Raw genomic sequence first — 18,293 nt, 5'->3', positions numbered from 1 at the left:
GGGGGTGTGTCGGAGGCAGGAATGAGTCATAGGTCGCTGCGGAGCGTGCTCGTTTGTGGCTGGTTGATGGCAATAATAAACTTAAGTCTGCTCTTCGTAGCCAATGGTTGTGGGGGGGGGGGGCACAAAGGGTTTATGACGATTTTTAATTATGATTTGAAATTAACCATTCCTGGAAAAATATTGTTTATATCATACACGATATGTCTTTAACGCGTAATTCGTTATACTAACTTTGTATAACCAAGATAAAGTCTTGATATACCGGACTGAATAAGTGAGTGGATGTAGTATCTATACATAACAGCCAGGAAGTGGGACTGGTTTCGACCTTCTACATGCTATAAAATTTCCTGTTGTCAAGATCAGCAAATTAAAACCACATTGTTCAAATTGTTCGCCACAACGGACAAATTGGGTTAGGCCAAGATCCCTATCTCTCGTCTATTTCGTTGTATTTCCTTGCACATTTAATGTCCACAATCAACGTACATACAGTTGGATTTTTATGTTTATATAAAATAATCGACGTTTAAGGCTTGTGATTTTAATAATTATGAAAATGCTTCGTATAATGTCCTTTTTGCTCAAGATTTCTTATCGCCTCCAAACTATCGCCGTGCCTGCCAAATGAAATTTTCCAAAAACGAGGAATTTAAATATGAAATATCTATACTTTTGGAAACTCGTTTAAAAAAGAGTGGTGTTTTATTCAGGTTGCAGTTTCCTAAAGCAGTATTTTTTGTAGAAGTGAAGTTATTTTTCCGGGCGTAGCTACGGAGGATTGTCGTATGGACGCCCTGTGGCTCCAGGATAGACCGATCGAGAATCAGCCAATCAGATTGCAAGTTTTTGAAAGTAATCAAATTGAACGTTTCAACATCATGGTCTATTTACTACAATGTCCTGGCTGGCAAGGGCATGAAAGAACGTAGTTAGATCATTTGCTGGAGTCCATCCTATAAAAGCGGGTTACTTCCAGCAAAACAACAAGACATCATAATGGAGAACTTTGTACACGTAGTTATCCTATTACTGTTATCGACAAAGCTGTATCTACAAGCTGGTGAGTAAGGCCTTGCCTATAAAGCATTTCACTTTTCGGATCGCACGATTTATCGTAAACACGTTTCTCTTATAACTTTATGATAAGCATTTAAAACGATCCTCTTCAATTTATTCTGAAATTTCACTACAATCGTTATATTCATGCTAGTTTTTAGGCGGACCGGGCTATTAAGAAGGAAAATAATTGTGGGTTCCCTCCCTTAATATTTTACTCTAGCTGTTGAATGTTTTCATGTCTAATAGGCGTGTTTTGCTGCCAAAACAGTAAAAGAAAATCCTCTTCACAATTGAAAAATGTTATCAACAATATCACAGTAACAAATAAACTTGTACTTAAATTTTAAGGAGGTAGCCTACACGTATTCGTAAGGCATTTGAAACACGTTGGAGGCTTTCTAAGATTTGTTAAATGAGCCATAAACCGAACAAGATCCTTTCAAGTTTTACTGTTCCTTTGTTTTAGTAGTAATGTTACCCAAACTATTAAATGGATAAAAATATTGATTTCGAAGAACCGAATAAAAAATAGGAAACTCGACCGTCATCAAATTTGCCTTCTGGTACCACTATTGTACTATATTGGGTGGTCTCAAAATTTGGGGGGAAATACATCATCTAATGTTGTCCAAGGAACGATTTATGCAAGAAAGTCAAATGTTGATTATATTGGATAAGCAAATAAAAAATTATATTTAAAATAAATCATAACTTATCACATGCATTAAGTATTTTCAATGAGCAAAAAAATGAAATTTTTGTTTTATTTAACAGATGCTTTGGCTTGTGATAAAGGGGAATGGCAATGTGGGAGTGGACAATGTATCTCACTTTCTTGGAAATGTGATGGAGAAGAAGATTGTGTCGATAATTCAGACGAAGCAAGTTGCAGTAAGTTGCCCAGTAGGTTAACTTTAATTTTTTAAGTGTGGAATACTTTGAATGGACAGTTCGTTTGTGTGTACGTCGGACGTGAGTCAGAACTCATTCATATCGTCAATAAGTTGTTGACAACTTGCCAATATGTGTAAAGTGCAAGGTTTGTTCAAGTTATAAATGTACTCGAAATAGTAGCTTGTTTAAAAACTTAAATTTGTCGGGGAATTTAAATAACTGCACAAGCTGTTCCCAGCCATTTTTCTCTGTTCGAAATCTAGAGAGGGCAAACCGCCCAACTGTCAAACCGCCCCTTTATGGCAAACTAGTCATGACTTCCATAAGATCAAGCTATCAAATTACGTTGTAAATAAAAGTAGGAAATTTTCACGTTTAGTAGGAAGACTTGATTTATATCATGAACCAGTTTCAATTAATTTAGGCCTGAAACTTTTTGAATCGATAAATTCGTGGACTACGAATATTCACTGCATGAGTGGTTGCAGGTCGTCTTAGAAAACCTTTTGCTTGGAATTCAGTTTTTTTGTAAAGGTTGTGGTTTTTAAAATATTTCTTCTGCAAACAAGGATTATTTAATTTACTGTGCAACTGCGCTTCGCAACCGTGTTTAGCCACATGCTGTCGGCTTTATCTCATGCCTGGCCGCCATTCATATGATTTGCTGAATCAGAGGCGTGTCGTGGGCAAGTTTTGTGAAAACTGCCGTCTGATTGGCTAGATTTTATCATCTGACTGGCATTGCGTGATTTGATTGGCCAAAGTGTTTAACAAAGCGATTCACGCTATTTGATTGGTCTATTGATGTGGTGGAACCATAGGATTCACTCTGGGATAAAGTTTTGTTTGTGAAAATGCTACGCATTATTGCCCAAATCCATAGAAAAACCGTATGGTTCTTAAAAAACTTCGTAGGAAGTGTTCGCCCACAAATAAGCTCGATATGTTAGCTGTAAATACACTTGCTGAGCAAAATATCCAATCGCACAATGACTTGCAGCCATTCAAACATTTGTCTCAAAGCTCTTAGTTGTCCGAGAAGTAAAATAGGCAAATGTTTAACCCTATCCAGACTAGGCTTTTTGAAACTTTCGGGAGACTAGGGGGGGGCACAAAGTGCCCCCCCTCCGTAATTTCTTTGTCCCTCTAGCTAGGACGATGAACTTTGTTTGGATGGTACTCTTGTCTTTTCTCCACATTTTAGTATTATTGTTCAATTTTTAAGTCACGTGGTTTTACGATGACGTCATCATAATGGTGGCCGGGTGAAGCAAAAATTTAGAAAATTTTAGAAAATTTTAAAATATTCATTAATTCCAAAGCATCGGGCTAAGATATTAAATTAAGCAAATTTGATGCATTTTCTAATAGAAACAAGAAGATTGACACAATTTTAATGTTACTTTTCAAAATTATTAACGCTCAAAACAAAAGAACTCAACATATTTTGTAATTGGCTATAGTTTTTTCTATATAAATAAATGATCGATACAACCAAATGTCATGTTTGAGTTCATTTTTAATGCCTTAGCAGAAAAATTACTCTAAACTTGCAGTTTTATTATTGTAATACCTATAAATATGTCAACAAATGTGTGCGCATGCGCAGCAGAAAAATCATAGAAAAGGATGTTGAATTTGAATTTTCTGGCTAGAATCATGAAGAGAGGACAAATTAATGCCTATATACTAATTTTCATCAATATATATTATTTTGTTGCGAATCCGTGGCAGATTAAACTATTTTTTACTTGACTAGTTTTGAAAACGCCCCTACACAACCCCCCGATTAATAATAAAAAAATTATCTTTTTATCTGAACATGTGTCAGATAGGTTAAAACTAAAAGTCAGGAGGTCTGAGGGGTATTGCTTTGAAACTCCTGAAGTTATGAAAGAAAAACCAACTAGGGGGGCACTTTGTGCCCCCCCCTAGTCTGGATAGGGTTAAATTCCTCTAGACTGAAACATAGAGCATTTTCAAACGCAATGAAATATTTTTTAAATACAGATCAGCTCTAGCTCAGATGAATGTGATTTTTTTAATCTCCTTTGTACCTTAAGTCAGAAATTCTAAGCTATATTATATTGTCTTGCCCTCTTTTAGCAAAAAAATGTTCTGACTCAGAATTTGCATGCAAAAATGGCAGAAGATGTATACCGAAAGCATGGACTTGTGACAAAGCAAATGATTGTGGTGATAACAGTGATGAAAGTACAACAGATGGACCAAAATGCAGTATGTATTTAGTTTTCAGCATCTGTGCTTGAGATTCTGTTTAAAGTATATTAAAAAAAGCAACATCATAAGCTACAAGATGACATGTTGGTTTTTTCCATTGCTTAAAAGACCCAACAAAAATGTCCACATCTTGTGCTGACAGAAATCTCTATCTAAATTTTTTCCTTTATCTTATTCCCAGTCAAATTACAAGTTGCAAGTAAAGGGGTTGCTTGTCTTTTATGTTTCCTATGCTAGTGTATGATGCTTTAGATTCAATTTTCTGCTGGTTTTGATTTCATTAAACTCTTGTCAGAGGAAGGCTCTTTTTATTAGCTTTTTGTCATTTCTAGCTGCGAAATGCCCATCAACTGATTTCCAGTGCAACATTTCAAAAGTTTGTCTAGACAAAGCTCGTAAATGTGATGGCCGCAAAGACTGTGGTGCTAATGATGATTCTGATGAAATTGGATGTGGTAGGTAATTTTGGTTCTTTTACTTTGTTTAACAAAACCCTTGGGCTTTGAAATCTTCTCTCTTCTAGGTTGGAGACTCATATCTTGGTGGATAGTACTGTCTGTGTTTCAAGTATTGATAAGGGATTACGAAATGGATTTCTTTTAAAAGATTCCAGTTGTCTATATAAGACATGTCTCCCTTAGAATTTGTAAAGATAGTTTTATGCTAAAAGTTAGCAGTTCTTCGCTAACAACAAGTTGTGTATTTATATTTGCGTGTGTGTCCTATTGTGTTATATGTTTGTCATTTCTTGTTTCTGCAACATATTGTTTACAATTAGACTCTTCTTCAAAAATTTTTCATTGTGGAAAAAATTGGCTTATTCCTATGGAATAATAAGATGTTTCTTTGTATCAAAGAGCATTGTTCCAAACTCCAATTCTGGATGCACCTTTATTTTGATATTATTATGATTTTATGATTTTGATATAGAATTTTGATAAGATTCAGAGTATTGTTCTGTTTTGCATCAAATGATACATGCACGCCAATGAAAATACTAACCTCGTTCTTAAGTATTTTTCTTAAAATAATGCGCAAATCTTGAAAGAAAGCATTTTTGGTAGCGCGAGAATACCTGAAACTTCATGCACGGCAAAATTTTCAGCATGACAGGACAAAGATTGGAAATTTGTTTGAACTAGGAACATTTGTCATTCAATCCTGGTGAGAAGCCAGACTGGATGGCATATATTCTGTGGTAAGTAAATATTCATAATGCTATAGAATTTATTTTTGGGCATATACAATTGCTACAAAAGTTTCTATTGAATTTCTGTTTGAATATGAAGTTTTGTTATCTTTTTTTTGAAGTAGCAAGTTTGATCTTTAATACTCCAAGCTATCATTATATCTTATATATATAAATTTTTTTATTTAACCATTTAAATTCAGCATTCATTTTTCAATGTTCTTATCCTTATCACCTTTTTAGTAACAACATGCAGTGAAGATGAGTTCACATGTGGGGATGGCAGTTGCATCTCAAAGAGTTGGCATTGTGATGGTGAGAATGATTGTGCTGATGGTGCAGATGAAAAAGGCTGTGGTGTGCAAATTTTTCATTCTTGTTCTTATCCTAACAATTGTTGATACATAGCCATAAACTACTGGCTACATACTATGTATAAATATGAGTGAATATAATTTTACAAATGCCATGCAGAAATGTGCCAAAGGAATCTTTTAATAGATGTGTCTCTACTGCATTTTAATAATGACAGGATAGGTTTAAAATTTTGAATCTAACCCCTTTTATTTTTTTTCAAAATTTATCCTAGCTAAAATCCGGTGTCCATACAGTTATCAATTTCGTTGTGGATACCATGGATCTTGCATATACAAGTCTTGGACCTGCAATGGCTACGAAGACTGCACTGATGGCAGTGATGAGGATGAAGCCCTATGTAGTAGGTTTTTGCATTTAGTAGCAGATATTGGCACACAGCAGTATCCAGTTATTACATAGTACAGCCATAGCTAATAGTTTAGTCCAGTAGCTTTTCTTAGATCAGTTTTCCAAGGTCAGTTTGCAAGGTCAGTTTTCCAGAGTCCCCTGCAGCATCACCAACTGTTGGAATAATTTTTTGTGTATTTTGTCAACTGTACATTATAAAAAAAAGTAACAATGATTATCTTTGTGCTTTTTTCATTCGTGCTTCCAATAAGCAGTATTTTCATTTCCATGTGTTTTTGTACCATCTGTGTCTTATTGTACAAATTGTACAAAGCTTAATTGTACGAAGTTTTGTCTTATCTGCTGTTGTTAGACTTTTAATTGAGGAAGATGTTGTAATTTTCTTTATCCTGCTTAAAGTATATGATACACAATCAGATTTTATGTGCATCTCATCTTTAGCATTTTTCTAAAGAACTAACCAACATTTCTAAAAAAATTTTGTTATATAGTATTCAATTTATCTATTTTAAGAATATATTTATCCAATTATATATCTTCATTTTTAGTTTGTAAATAAAATTAAACTCTTTAACATTAAAAGTTATAAATTATGTTTTAAATTTGTTTTTAGTGGCAAAAACTTTAAACTTTGTTTAGTTGATAAAGAAATAAAGCCATTAAATACTTTGATTGTAAAAATTTTCAATGTACTTGTTAAATGGATTGTATGTACCTTTATTTTCATTACCATTTATATGCTCTTTCATTTCTTAAATTGTTTGTTTCCATTTTTCATATAATTTTTATATGTAATAACATTTCAGTATTAAGCAACAATTCTTTGTTGCCATGAAATGTCGAAGTATTTATGGTATATATCTTCTGACAGTAGATCAATTTAACTACATCAACCCATTTTTCTGAAACCTTTCTCTATGTACATCGCATCAGCCCCTTGATGTCCTAAAGATCTATCTGCATTAGTTGACTCTCTTGATGCAGACTGGTGTTAATTTAAATGTGTGCTCCATTGCTGTTCTATCCCTTTTCGTTGTTGGATATTAGTACCTAAATTTTGTCATTGTATATGTCTATGCAAATTTCAATTTCCATTATGTCACTATTTGCATTATATAATATTGATACATTTCTTTTATTTATATCACATTTTATAATGTATGCTTGATTGTATTAAAAAAGTTCATTGTCATTAATAACTGTTCAGTTTATGTCTTGCTTCATTTTGATGCAGGTTTTATTTTCAATGACTATTTGCACAGAATTCCCTTGATTTTTTCAATCCTTTTTTCTGGCTGCCTATATCTTAAAATAAATCTTTTTGTCTTTAGAACCAAAATGTGGAGCAAATGAGTTCAAGTGTGGAGACAATAAATGCATTGATGCAAAGTTCAAGTGTAACAAAATAGCTGAGTGTACAGACAAGAGTGATGAGAAGGATTGTAGTAAGTGAAAACCTTGCTTATTGCATCAAACATTATTTCTGACATCATTTGCTGTTTTTGTCAAAAATCTCAGATTAGCAAGGATGCTGTTAAGGCCAAGTAGGATCAAGTAGTTTGTATCTATTCAGTAGGATCAATATCCTAGTTGCATAAAAGGGATATATTTATGAACAACCATCACATTGACAGTTATTTCAAATGCCAACGATCTTGTACAAAAGTTTCTTCCCCATAATGTCCGAGATAAATGGCCACTTTTCTATAAGCTTAGTTTTGCATTGAACATGGCTCTGATGCCATTGTCATGTCACTAGTTTTTAACATTTGAAAGTGTTGATTTTGTAAAGGTTGTGGTTGATATTACACATTGTGACGCAGGGTTGAAAGCTGAAGGTAACTACTGAGCAGGTATCAATAGAAGGATTTTCTTATTTGCAGCTATCCCTCTCTCCAGATCAGTTTTTGACTCTGCGTGTTATCATTATCTTTGTTGAATTTATATTCCAACTAAAGTCAATTTATCTTGCAGATACACAGCAATGCTCAAGTACGCAATTCAAATGTGTTTGGAGTGGACACTGTATAGATAAGACAATGTGGTGTGATGGAAAAAGTGATTGTGTTGATGGATCTGATGAACAAAGATGCCCATTAACAAGTATGTAATGGATATTTGTAATCTCAAAACACCAAAGTCTATCTTGACTTTGTCGGTATATGTGACAGAATTGAACCAACATTAAATTGTCTTATAAAGTTCCCTAATCCATGCCTAAAAGAAAAATTCAAGTAGAAAAAGGAAGGGGACCTAACTAATCCTTGAAGTTACCTGAAGTACATACCAGGTCCATATTTTGCAGTTAAATCTAATTTGATTGTTGATGGAAGAAAGTACACTGTTTTCAATGAATTTCTGTTGTGATTTATATATTTAAGGTTTACTTGTAACAAGATTAAATGATATATAAGAAGTCTTATTTTTATACAACTTCTAAGTATTTTGAATTATCTTTTATACCCTGTTATCCACAGTCTACAAGCTAGTATTATTCTCAAAGCAAGGCTGATAATCTTGCAGAATGTTGCATTAAACTTTTAGTGGAAATGGATATTCAGAATTAATCTCATTTGCTTATTGATGTTTCTGGAAAATTTTATTCTATATTTTTTGTATGTTAATATATATATATGATCTTCAAATCTTAGCTAAAATGACCACAACAAGAAAAACTACTAAAGGATCAACAACACCCAAAAAATGTGTCGATAATCATTTTAAATGCACAAAAAGTGGCAAGTGTGTCCACAACTCATGGCTTTGTGATGGAGAAAGAGATTGTGCTGATGGTGAAGATGAAGCAAAAGAGCTTTGCGAAAAAAGAACATGTAATCCAACACAATTTGCCTGTAAAAATGGGAAATGCATTCTGGGGCATTTAAAATGTGACGGTATGAACGATTGTGGGGATAGTTCTGACGAGCAAGATTGTCCAAGTAAGTCATTTCTTGGATTGCTGTCTAAATTTTTCGCTTTAAACTGTTTTCTCTGGTTTTTAATTGTAAAGATAAAGTAGCAGCACATTGTAATGTTGTGATATATTGTAACAATAAAAGAAATTGGTAAAAGCTGAAGGCTTGTTTTGTGCTTAATTAAAAAGTTGTTTCCAGTCAAAATCTTCACCTACTTTACACCAAAGATATTTTTTATTAAAACTCTTCTGACTTTTGGCAGTACGTCTAGATGCGTTATGATAAATTATGATTTTCTATATTTTGCTTTTTTAATCATTCATTTCTATAAGTAATGCTTGAACACTCTGGAATGGGAAAGGAGGCATCCATAAGTTTACTCAAGTTTTAGCAGTCTTAACAAAGCGAGGGTAAAGTAGGTGGCGAAGGTTTAGTGACTTTCACCACTTGCCTGCTTCTATTGAAATCCCTGGGTATAGCAGATTACCTCAAGCATTTAAGATATTAAGAGCTGGCAAGTATGTTTTGATGTCAAGTTACAATCTCCTTCCTTAATTGTAGTTCCAAAATGATATAGCCATGTGTTAAATTGTTCACTAAATATACTGTCAACTTCATTTAGCTCTGAAACCTATAGAGTGCACTGGTGAAGCATTTAAGTGTGGAAATACTTCAAAATGTATCAATATGTTGCAAGTTTGTGACACAAAAAGAGATTGTGAAGGTGGTGAAGATGAACCTGCTGAATGTGGTAAGAATAGGATTTTAACCTATGTAACTAAATCATGTATGTGTCAGCTTGATTTAACTATAATTGTTTGTATGTATATATAGTATGTGTTGTAACATATTGTGATGTCTGAAGATCTGTCCACTTATTGTTTATTTATGAATCTAAACATAGAAAACCACAGATATCAATTTCTTTGAAGGTACAAGATCTTAAATTATAAGTTTATCTTTTTGGATCAAGAGATACCATTTAGCGAAATAAAAATATAAAATTATATTGTCAGTTTATGCAAACTTCAAATTGAGTCTATTATGTATAAACAGTTTCAACTTGATTCAGACCATAGCATCCAAAATACATTTTTATTTTTCTAAGGTAAAAATGAATGTCAAGATGGAAGCCACAGCTGCTCACAAAACTGTTTTGACCAGAAGATTGGCTACAAATGTACCTGCAATAAAGGTTTTCAGCTGGCTTTAGACAACAAAACTTGTGTCAGTAAGTATGAGGCATAAAGTTTTCAGTTTCTTATTGATCACATCTATCAAGTAAGAACTGTTAGAAAGATATGCATTCACGACTTCCTTGTGTGAAATTGGAAGTTTTTATTAAGTAAGAATCATCTGTTTATATGTAATATAATTTATTCTTTTCGTATATATATGATGTTTATAGAGAACAGTTATGTGAGAGATACCCTAAACTGTTTCATGCATCTTTCATTGTGAGCTGTCTCAACTAAGGAGGTAATGAATAGAAATGACTATATTCAGTGGCTAATAATGATTTAATGAGAGATCTTGTTGGTTTGCATTACTTGTTATCATTATACTTTTGTGGATTGATGTTTTCCTTCTTCAAACAGATATAAATGAGTGTCATCAGCTTGGACAATGCAGTCAGAAATGTGTTGATTTCAAAGGATCGTTTAAATGCTTATGTAATGATGGGTACAGACTTGATGGAGATATGCGAACCTGCCGTGCTTCGGGTAAGACCTTTCTTTCAGTAAATTTCCATTTTCAAGTGTCAAATGCAGGTTAACAATGAGTTTAGTTTTGTATGACAAGTAAATCTACTTCACGTCACTTCTTAATCATCAATAGACCGTCAGCACCATCCATGAATAGTTTTTTCCGACACCGCTGTAATTTGTTACAATTGTGCCTCTTTTATCAATCAATTTATTATTACAATTATGGAACTGTGTCTAGTTGAAGCATTTTGAACTTTGAAAATCTAAGTTTGCAGTGCCCAATAATAGTTGTTGCCAAATTTGTTATTAGGCTCATTGGCAGAACTTGTTATTGGAATGCGTTCAGATATTCGCCAACTGCGAGCTGATGGACAGCACTATAAAGCTGTTGTGCATGCAAGTTTCGTTGAGGTTGTAATGTCTCTGGATGTTGATGTCCAAGGGCAGTATGTGTATTTTGCTGATATGGGAAACAAATCGATAGCAAGAGCCTCATTGAAAAGCTCAGACCACTTTGTACATCTGGTCAGGAATGTCGAGAAACCAGAGGGCATTGCATACGATTGGATCTCAAACAAAGTATACTGGACTGCAACTCATCCAAAATGTAAGTTGTGTCAAATAAATGTTACAAAAGGCTCTTATAAGCTTTGTCTTTATTTATGACTAGTTGCTGTATATAACATTATTAATTAGTATATTGCTTAAGATTTCTACTTGAAAATATTGGGTTTTTAATAAAGAAATGCATCTGTTGATCGGTTGCATTCAAGTGACCTTTGCATTCAAGTGACCTTGTTTCTTGGTATAGTCGTTGTACATAATAACATTGTATTTAATTACAGATCAAGGAGTCATTGAAGTTAGCAATGCAGATGGTACTAGTCGGTCGGTGTTGGTGTTCAAAAAGGTTGATGAGCCAAGAGCTATTGCAGTGCATCCTTTGAAACGGTATTATATTTGAATTTCAACTTTGGTCATTCAGACCCTTAGAATTTAACTCTGAGATAGTTGTTTCAATTATGGTTGAAACCTTGGGAAATGGATTGTCATCTTATATGTGTTGATCTTGATAAATCAAACCTTCAAGGGAGTAAGGAAATGGTCTGAATTGAATTTAAATCTTTTTGTTTAGTGAAAGTTTGAATGATCTGAGATACAACTTAACGAGATCAAAATTGTAAAGATCAATGGGTTTATTGACTCCTATTATTTTTCAGTCTTCTGTTCTGGACTGACTGGGGCAGCCGTCCTCGCATTGAGCGTGTAAGCATGGATGGACTGCAGCGACAGGTTATTGTGAACTCAGAGCATGTAACCTGGCCAAATGGTCTAGCTGTTGACTATGAAGCGAACCGCCTGTACTGGGCTGACAGCAAACGAAACAACATTGGTGCTTGCAACCTGGATGGAACAGGGCTTTTCATAGCTGTTAAAGATGTTCCCAACCCGTATGGTTTAACTGTTTTCGAAGACAGTGTATACTGGACAAATTACAGGCAAGGTCAAGTCTTCCGTGCAAACAAGTTCAATGGAGCAAACAAGTATGAATACCAAGATGGCTTTTTTGCACCAATGGATGTGCAAGTAATGCATCCATTACTACAACGGCAAGGTGAGAATTATTCTCTAGATGAGCTTGTATTTTCAATTATTGCATTGAGTTTATCTAAAAGTTGCTTATGTAATAGAAAAATATTTGTGAAAAAGAGTTTCAACAGCAATTTTGATAGCAAACGTTTATCCTTTGCAGTTTGTTATCAAATTCAGTATCCGACCACTATTTTGACATGTTGACAATACGTCAGAACAAAATTACTTCACTCTACAAAATTTTCGACCATTTGAGCCATACATTATCTCAAATAGACATCGTAATTCAAATTCTCATGTTGCAGTTTCCAATCCTTGTGCATCAAATAATGGTGGATGCAGTCACTTATGTTTGCTCAGCTCCGTGAAAAAAGAAGGATACTCTTGCGCATGCCCGACAGATATTAAGATGTTTCCAGATGGAAAAACTTGTGACGTTGGTAAGTTTACCTTGCAAAGTTACCCAGTTCTTGTCACCACTATAGTTCAGTCACATTTTTAAAATGCCAGATATTTTCTTTAAAAAAACTTGGATCTTGTACTGCTTCGTGCAGGGTATCTTTTGGTTCGTAAAATAGAATTCCGCCTTATTTATTAATATTTAAATGTGTGATGTTTAAACTATAATAGCATATGCAACCCTTTTTATCTGACATCGACAACATCGCTAGTGCCGACCCAAGCAGATGTTGAAAACACCATCCATCTGTAGTGCCAAATGCTGAACTAGATTTAAAGGGTTGCAATTGTTTTTTAAAGAGTGGTGTGTTTAATTTTTAATGATTTGTGTGGCTTTCAAATTACTTAAAAATTAAGCCTTGGTGCCACTCTGTCAATACCAATGCCTTACCTCTCCTTGTGTTACATATGCACCATTGCACTATTGGTCTCTGCACAGCACTCGGTCATTCAGCGATGCTCCTAATAAACACTCTGCCATCTTCTCTTCATCCACAGTTTATCCGACAACCACTAAGGTTTTAACAACAAATCAAAGACTACAAACAACCAGCTCAACGGGTGCAAAAGGTAGCTTAAAAGTAGTTGACTTATATTTTTATCATACCTCAACATTTAACATTTTCCCTAACCACTAACTACCAATTATTAATGTTTTTTTAAAGTGGTGGCTTTAAAGAAGTTTGTTTAAATGTGTGCTTGATGTTTACAGCAATTTTTTGATATTTTCACGTTTTAGGTAAATAAACGTTTTCATACTATAATTTATGTTCTAATTAAGCACTTCAAAATGCCTTTCTCTACCACATGAGTTGTACGGTAGCTGTCGCCCCTTCTTGTTTTAATTCTTATTCTATGTATTAGCACTAACCTAACAGGGTGATCATCATCAGTGTTTTTCAGAGATTCACGTTATTCTAAAGTAACTTGCCAAAATTTTGGTTAATATATCAACTCTAAAGGTAGTTATTTAGACCTATTATTCTTTCTCTCTTCAAATCAATTGATTCCTTAATGCTTTCGTAAAAATTTGCCGTATTAATTTTAGTAACGACAAATAGCATGACGTCACGATCAACGGGAGCTTCAACTACTGTAATTTCGACAATGAAAGTAAATTCGAGTGTTAAACCTGAAATAACAACTAAACAAAGAAATAATAAGCAAGGTATACAGCATAAGATTAATGATGTGTTAATATTTCTTAACATATATCTATTTCTTTGCAGCTTTTTAATTTTTGCTGTTTGTTCCTCTCCTATGTAAAATATCGAACGAAGATCTAGCTTCTAAATTTTGAATCCGTTATTAATTAATGAATTTACCCTTAAGTTGTGCAGATTAATGATAAGAAAACATTTTAATTATTTTTAGCTTTAATGTTGCTTACTCATTCTGCAATCTTTAAACTCAGGAAACATACCTCATTAGCTAACGTAATCTGTGTGTTTTCTAGAAGCACAAAATCACCTTTGGTTGCGTTTTTTATATTAAACCCCCACCCATCCCCATTTAAACACCAGTTTGTTCATGTTTAAAGTCAACTAAAACTGCACGTGAAAATTCAGGCTTAAAGTACTGAACTTTATAATTTTGTAACCTTATGATAACAGTGAAAATGAAAGAAATTATAATAGTTCAATCGTGTTAAATCTAAAATGTTTTCTTCTAAAGTTGTGTTTTCATTAAACTGCATAAAAATGTAAAGTGAAATTACGTATGATGTAGAAAACAGGTAAGCTCACGTGTATGTTCTGTCCCAGGTTGTCACGATCATGAATATTTCTGCCAGAAGTCAAAAGTTTGTGTTTCCCAAACCAAGCTTTGCGATGGCGTCAGTGACTGCCCTTTAAATGAAGACGAGGAGCTTGATCGTTGCAGTAAGTTTTAAATTTTTGGTTTTCGGTTTATGATGATATGTGTGTTATTGAACTTTATTCACTGTACTGCTTTGTGGGACTAGACATCAGCAACAATAATACGATCGTCGAAATTCGATACGATTCGGCATCAATTTTTTTGTCATTCTTGTAAATAGGTTGCCCTTCAAGTGAAGCTGCTTTTCAAGGGGCCCACCTATAAAACGTAATTGCTATAAAAATTTAGGTGCTACTTGTTTCTAAAAGAAAATTATCAGCCATCTTATAAATCGTATTATCATATCCCCGTCAATTTTCATTAACACAAGTCAATCTTCATTATTTTTGTAATGATAGTTACCATCATTAATGATCATTTGTCGACATCGAATTGCATCATCAATCATCATTATAATTATTATCAGTTTTCATAAATATAATCGTGATTACATTTTCGACATGATCATGTATGTGAGCAAAGAGACATCTGTCTGTAGAAGCTTTGGTTCACAAATTGTAAACATGGCTGAAAGAATATGATTTAAGAACAAGTTAGTCTTAGCAGCGCTCCTCTTCGACGATTGGTTCGACGATCCCGCGGAAAATGTTTGTTTGCGGCTACGTGACCCAACCCCTTTAAGCGCGAACCATAATGATTTTTTCTGCGTGTAGCTATTTTGAAACTAATTAGAAAGCTATCTTTATTTTAGATTCCGTTGAACTTGCGGCATCAAAGAAGAAAAAGAGCTCCAGCAGCACCCCATTAATCGCAGGAGTTCTCGCGGGGATCGCTTTTATCGTGCTTTTAATTGTCCTGGTTGTTTTGCTTGTGTTCAAACGCAGAAGGAACCAAGCAAACCTTAGCATTACGTTCCATCCATCGGATCCTGAGAAGCTTGCAGTCCAAACAGTAAAATTCAGTCCGAATGGAACTCACAAGAAGTCTGCTAACAAGAACTTCGAGAACATAAACTATGCTCCTGCCAGTGAAACTGAGGAGCTCATTCCGGACCCCGGACTCATGAATGTGCCGGACGATAGTTCGTCTGATAACGGTAGTACATGCGACGAAACGAAGCCGGTCATGAATCACCAAGAGTCAAACTCTAGCAACAGCCTGGAGTGTTGACAGGCAGAACGACTTAGTGTAACACGCAACCAAACACCAATGATGTGAGCTCTTCAGGCCCTTGCCTTGCTAGCTACTAGGTTCTTTTTCATTACGAACCTTGTTGTTAGCGAACCCTTCAACTCCATATATGCTCAAAATTAAAGAGAAAATTCTTCTAACAAATTTGTGCTTGAAAACCTATTTAAAATCCTCCATAACCCGATTGAGAGAAAACCTAACTGAAAGATCAATAAAGTAAAGTAATATTATTTGGTCTAATTGAAATTTTGGCTTCACTTAAAAAACACTAATTTATCTAGCAATTAGTACCTGAAATACAATAATCTATTCAACATATTCAGGAGAAATTTTTGAGTTTGTACAAATTTAGTCAAACAGTTTGTTTTTGTGCATGCAACTGTGTTAGGTTCTAAAGAAAGTCTAAGCGTGTTAGGGGTTATTCATTTGCAGAAGCTGTATACTAACTTCTTCTCTTTACCGGTCTCATCGTGAAAAATGTTTAGTTATTTGCCACTTTGATATTTAAGCATTTCCTTGCACCTTATCATGTCACTCTCTTCCTTTCAGTAGAAATCAAAGCTGCTGCTAATATTCCTTTTATGAGGTCAATTGTGAGCATCCTCTATCTTTTCCTAGTACCAAACTCGCTCCTGCCCCCCCCCCCCAGTATAAAGTGGAGTTGCTCCTGCCCCCAGTAAAGCAGTGTTGTACTTCCTTTACAAGCCACCAATGCCCCTCGCCTTAAGGAATAAGAACTGTAGTGTAAGGACATGCGCTTTGCAGTTGTTCCAGGACGCCCTGTGTTTGAACTCCTACGAGTAACTGCAAGCAGCAATATCTTTTTCTGTGTACTTAGGGTAGTATGCTATCTATTTTCATATTTGTTGTTGTTGTCTTTGTTGTTGTTGCTGTGTTGGTGAATGCTTCGCGTTAATTTGCATCCTGTAGACACGCCCTTATTTATGGTTTCACGCAGCCTTCAAGTAGTCTTTATTTAATACTCGCTCGTCAATGATCATTTATTATATGTCTTCGGAAATTTAATGGAACATAGCCAGTGACAGCTTAATTATTAACTATTATGACGTGACGTTTCGTCATCTTGTCTTGCCCAACCGAACTTTACTTCAAGATGGGGTTTGAGATGGGCTACACAGTTGAATCTCGTCAAGTCGTATCCCGATGCGGATAACTCTGACTTTCACAAAGTCGGGCTGATTTCAAATCCCATTGGTTTTTCCTTCCTTTCTCAAGTCAAAAGTCGTATCCCGGACATCGGACATTGGCTAAGTCAGACCATTTCCTTACCCCCCTTGAAGGTCCGACTTAACGGAATTCAACTGCATTCATCATCTATTTTTCTGTTGTGGCCTTGTCCAGTGTAAAGAACGAGACGAAACTTCTTCACTTAGGTAACTTATAGTTGTAAATATGTAGAAATTTTTTAATACTCTAGATGAATGTTATAATTAAAAGATAGTGATTCGCAACTGAGTCGACGGCAGGGTTGTGCTAAAAAAGATTTTCTATTGCCCCAACAAGATATTCGCAAGCCATTGACATCCCCATGTTCCTAAGGTGGATCCCCATGTTGCTAAGGCATCCCCATGTTGCTAAGGTGACATCCCCATGTTCTTAAGGCCGCTCAGTTGCGCATCGAAGTATCGAGTTATTTTCTCAACAAGCTTTCACGTGTATAATGCGTTCCAACGTTCTGTTGTTAGTTAGGTTGAGAGATTAAAATTTTGATTGATGCCCTCTCCCATCGCTTCATCCAACTGTTCAAATTACCACTCTTTTTCTCAATTTTCATTATTTGTTGTGTTAAAATCGTTGTTGTTTCATTGCTTAGATTTCCAGCGTGAATTACCCTATGACTTTGAAAACCATTCGAATTTAAAAAATTCATATTTTATCCCTGTTTTTCGTTATGTACATAAAAGTGAGTGATAAAAAGAAGATATTATTTTAATACCAATTTTCATTTTATCTTTATGTGAAACCCCACTAAAAACATAGATTTCAAATCTACATCCCCAAACATCGCTTCGAAATCTGTCATATTCCTTCTGTGAATGAATCTGTAACCAAAGTAGATCAATGGTTGTATTCAATGCTTGTCCGGACGTAGTGAACCTGGATACGGAATATGAAATCCACTGGATGTCATACCTGCGACAGGGCTAACCCTGACGCTAGACGACTGATGATTAGCTATTTCACTCTATCTCTTCCTTAGCATGTATGACATGCAGTTCACCGGATTATGTTATCAATATTCGCTTAGACCGCGTATTTCAGATTCAAAATTGTATCTATAGTAACTGTCATTTTCAATTTTGAATTAGCTGCTTAACGAATTGATACCATGAACGCTATATTGGTTTAATTTAAGTTAAAAATCGCATAATTACTGCATTGTGTGTAAAACCACTTGTAAATAATGTTACTGGTATTGAAAATGGAAAACTTTCTGCTTTCTAAGATTCTCCTTTGTTAGAGACAGCGTTG

General features: G+C 34.7%; 1 protein-coding gene and 1 long non-coding RNA gene across 7 annotated transcripts; both read left to right on the top strand.

The window, feature by feature from the left end:
* Positions 1–877: 877 nt before the first annotated feature.
* Positions 878–18,287, top strand: LOC135694298 (uncharacterized). 6 transcript variants are annotated; one of them, XR_010517161.2, is made up of 21 exons: positions 878–1,066; positions 1,840–1,968; positions 4,066–4,197; positions 4,533–4,655; positions 5,633–5,746; positions 5,979–6,107; positions 7,447–7,560; positions 8,090–8,218; positions 8,767–9,054; positions 9,653–9,781; positions 10,139–10,261; positions 10,629–10,754; positions 11,050–11,346; positions 11,585–11,690; positions 11,960–12,354; positions 12,638–12,772; positions 13,290–13,361; positions 13,840–13,959; positions 14,555–14,671; positions 15,361–17,360; positions 17,401–18,287. XR_010517161.2 is itself a non-coding variant. In XM_065212977.2 (20 exons), exons 1-20 carry the CDS (start codon positions 1,003–1,005, stop codon positions 15,777–15,779), a joined length of 3,249 nt encoding a protein of 1,082 aa, XP_065069049.2. In that variant the 5' UTR covers positions 878–1,002; the 3' UTR covers positions 15,780–18,287. The 6 variants fall into 6 exon arrangements, 5 of the variants coding, with proteins under 5 accessions (XP_065069049.2, XP_065069048.2, XP_065069050.2 ...); XM_065212977.2 differs by having other exon boundaries at positions 1,840–1,956; positions 15,361–18,287; XM_065212976.2 differs by having other exon boundaries at positions 15,361–18,287.
* LOC135694303 (uncharacterized) lies at positions 1,975–4,042 on the top strand. The gene is made up of 2 exons (XR_010517162.1): positions 1,975–3,015; positions 3,904–4,042. It is a non-coding gene; the product is annotated as an uncharacterized LOC135694303 (long non-coding RNA).
* Positions 18,288–18,293: the final 6 nt, after the last annotated feature.

Source organism: Rhopilema esculentum, chromosome 8, assembly GCF_057945365.1.
Source record: "Rhopilema esculentum isolate cy_ngs chromosome 8, ASM5794536v1, whole genome shotgun sequence".
In the NCBI taxonomy this organism is placed as follows: domain Eukaryota; kingdom Metazoa; phylum Cnidaria; class Scyphozoa; order Rhizostomeae; family Rhizostomatidae; genus Rhopilema; species Rhopilema esculentum.
This window is presented reverse-complemented; position numbering and strand designations above follow the sequence as displayed.

Bases quoted from the DNA above. Each gene is read 5' to 3' on its own strand.
- LOC135694298 (XM_065212976.2), top strand. From the start codon at position 1,003: ATGGAGAACTTTGTACACGTAGTTATCCTATTACTGTTATCGACAAAG. The intron at 9,055-9,652 runs GTAAGTCATTTC...AACTTCATTTAG, and splicing joins TGACGAGCAAGATTGTCCAA to CTCTGAAACCTATAGAGTGC. The intron at 13,362-13,839 runs GTAGCTTAAAAG...TATTAATTTTAG, and splicing joins CAGCTCAACGGGTGCAAAAG to TAACGACAAATAGCATGACG.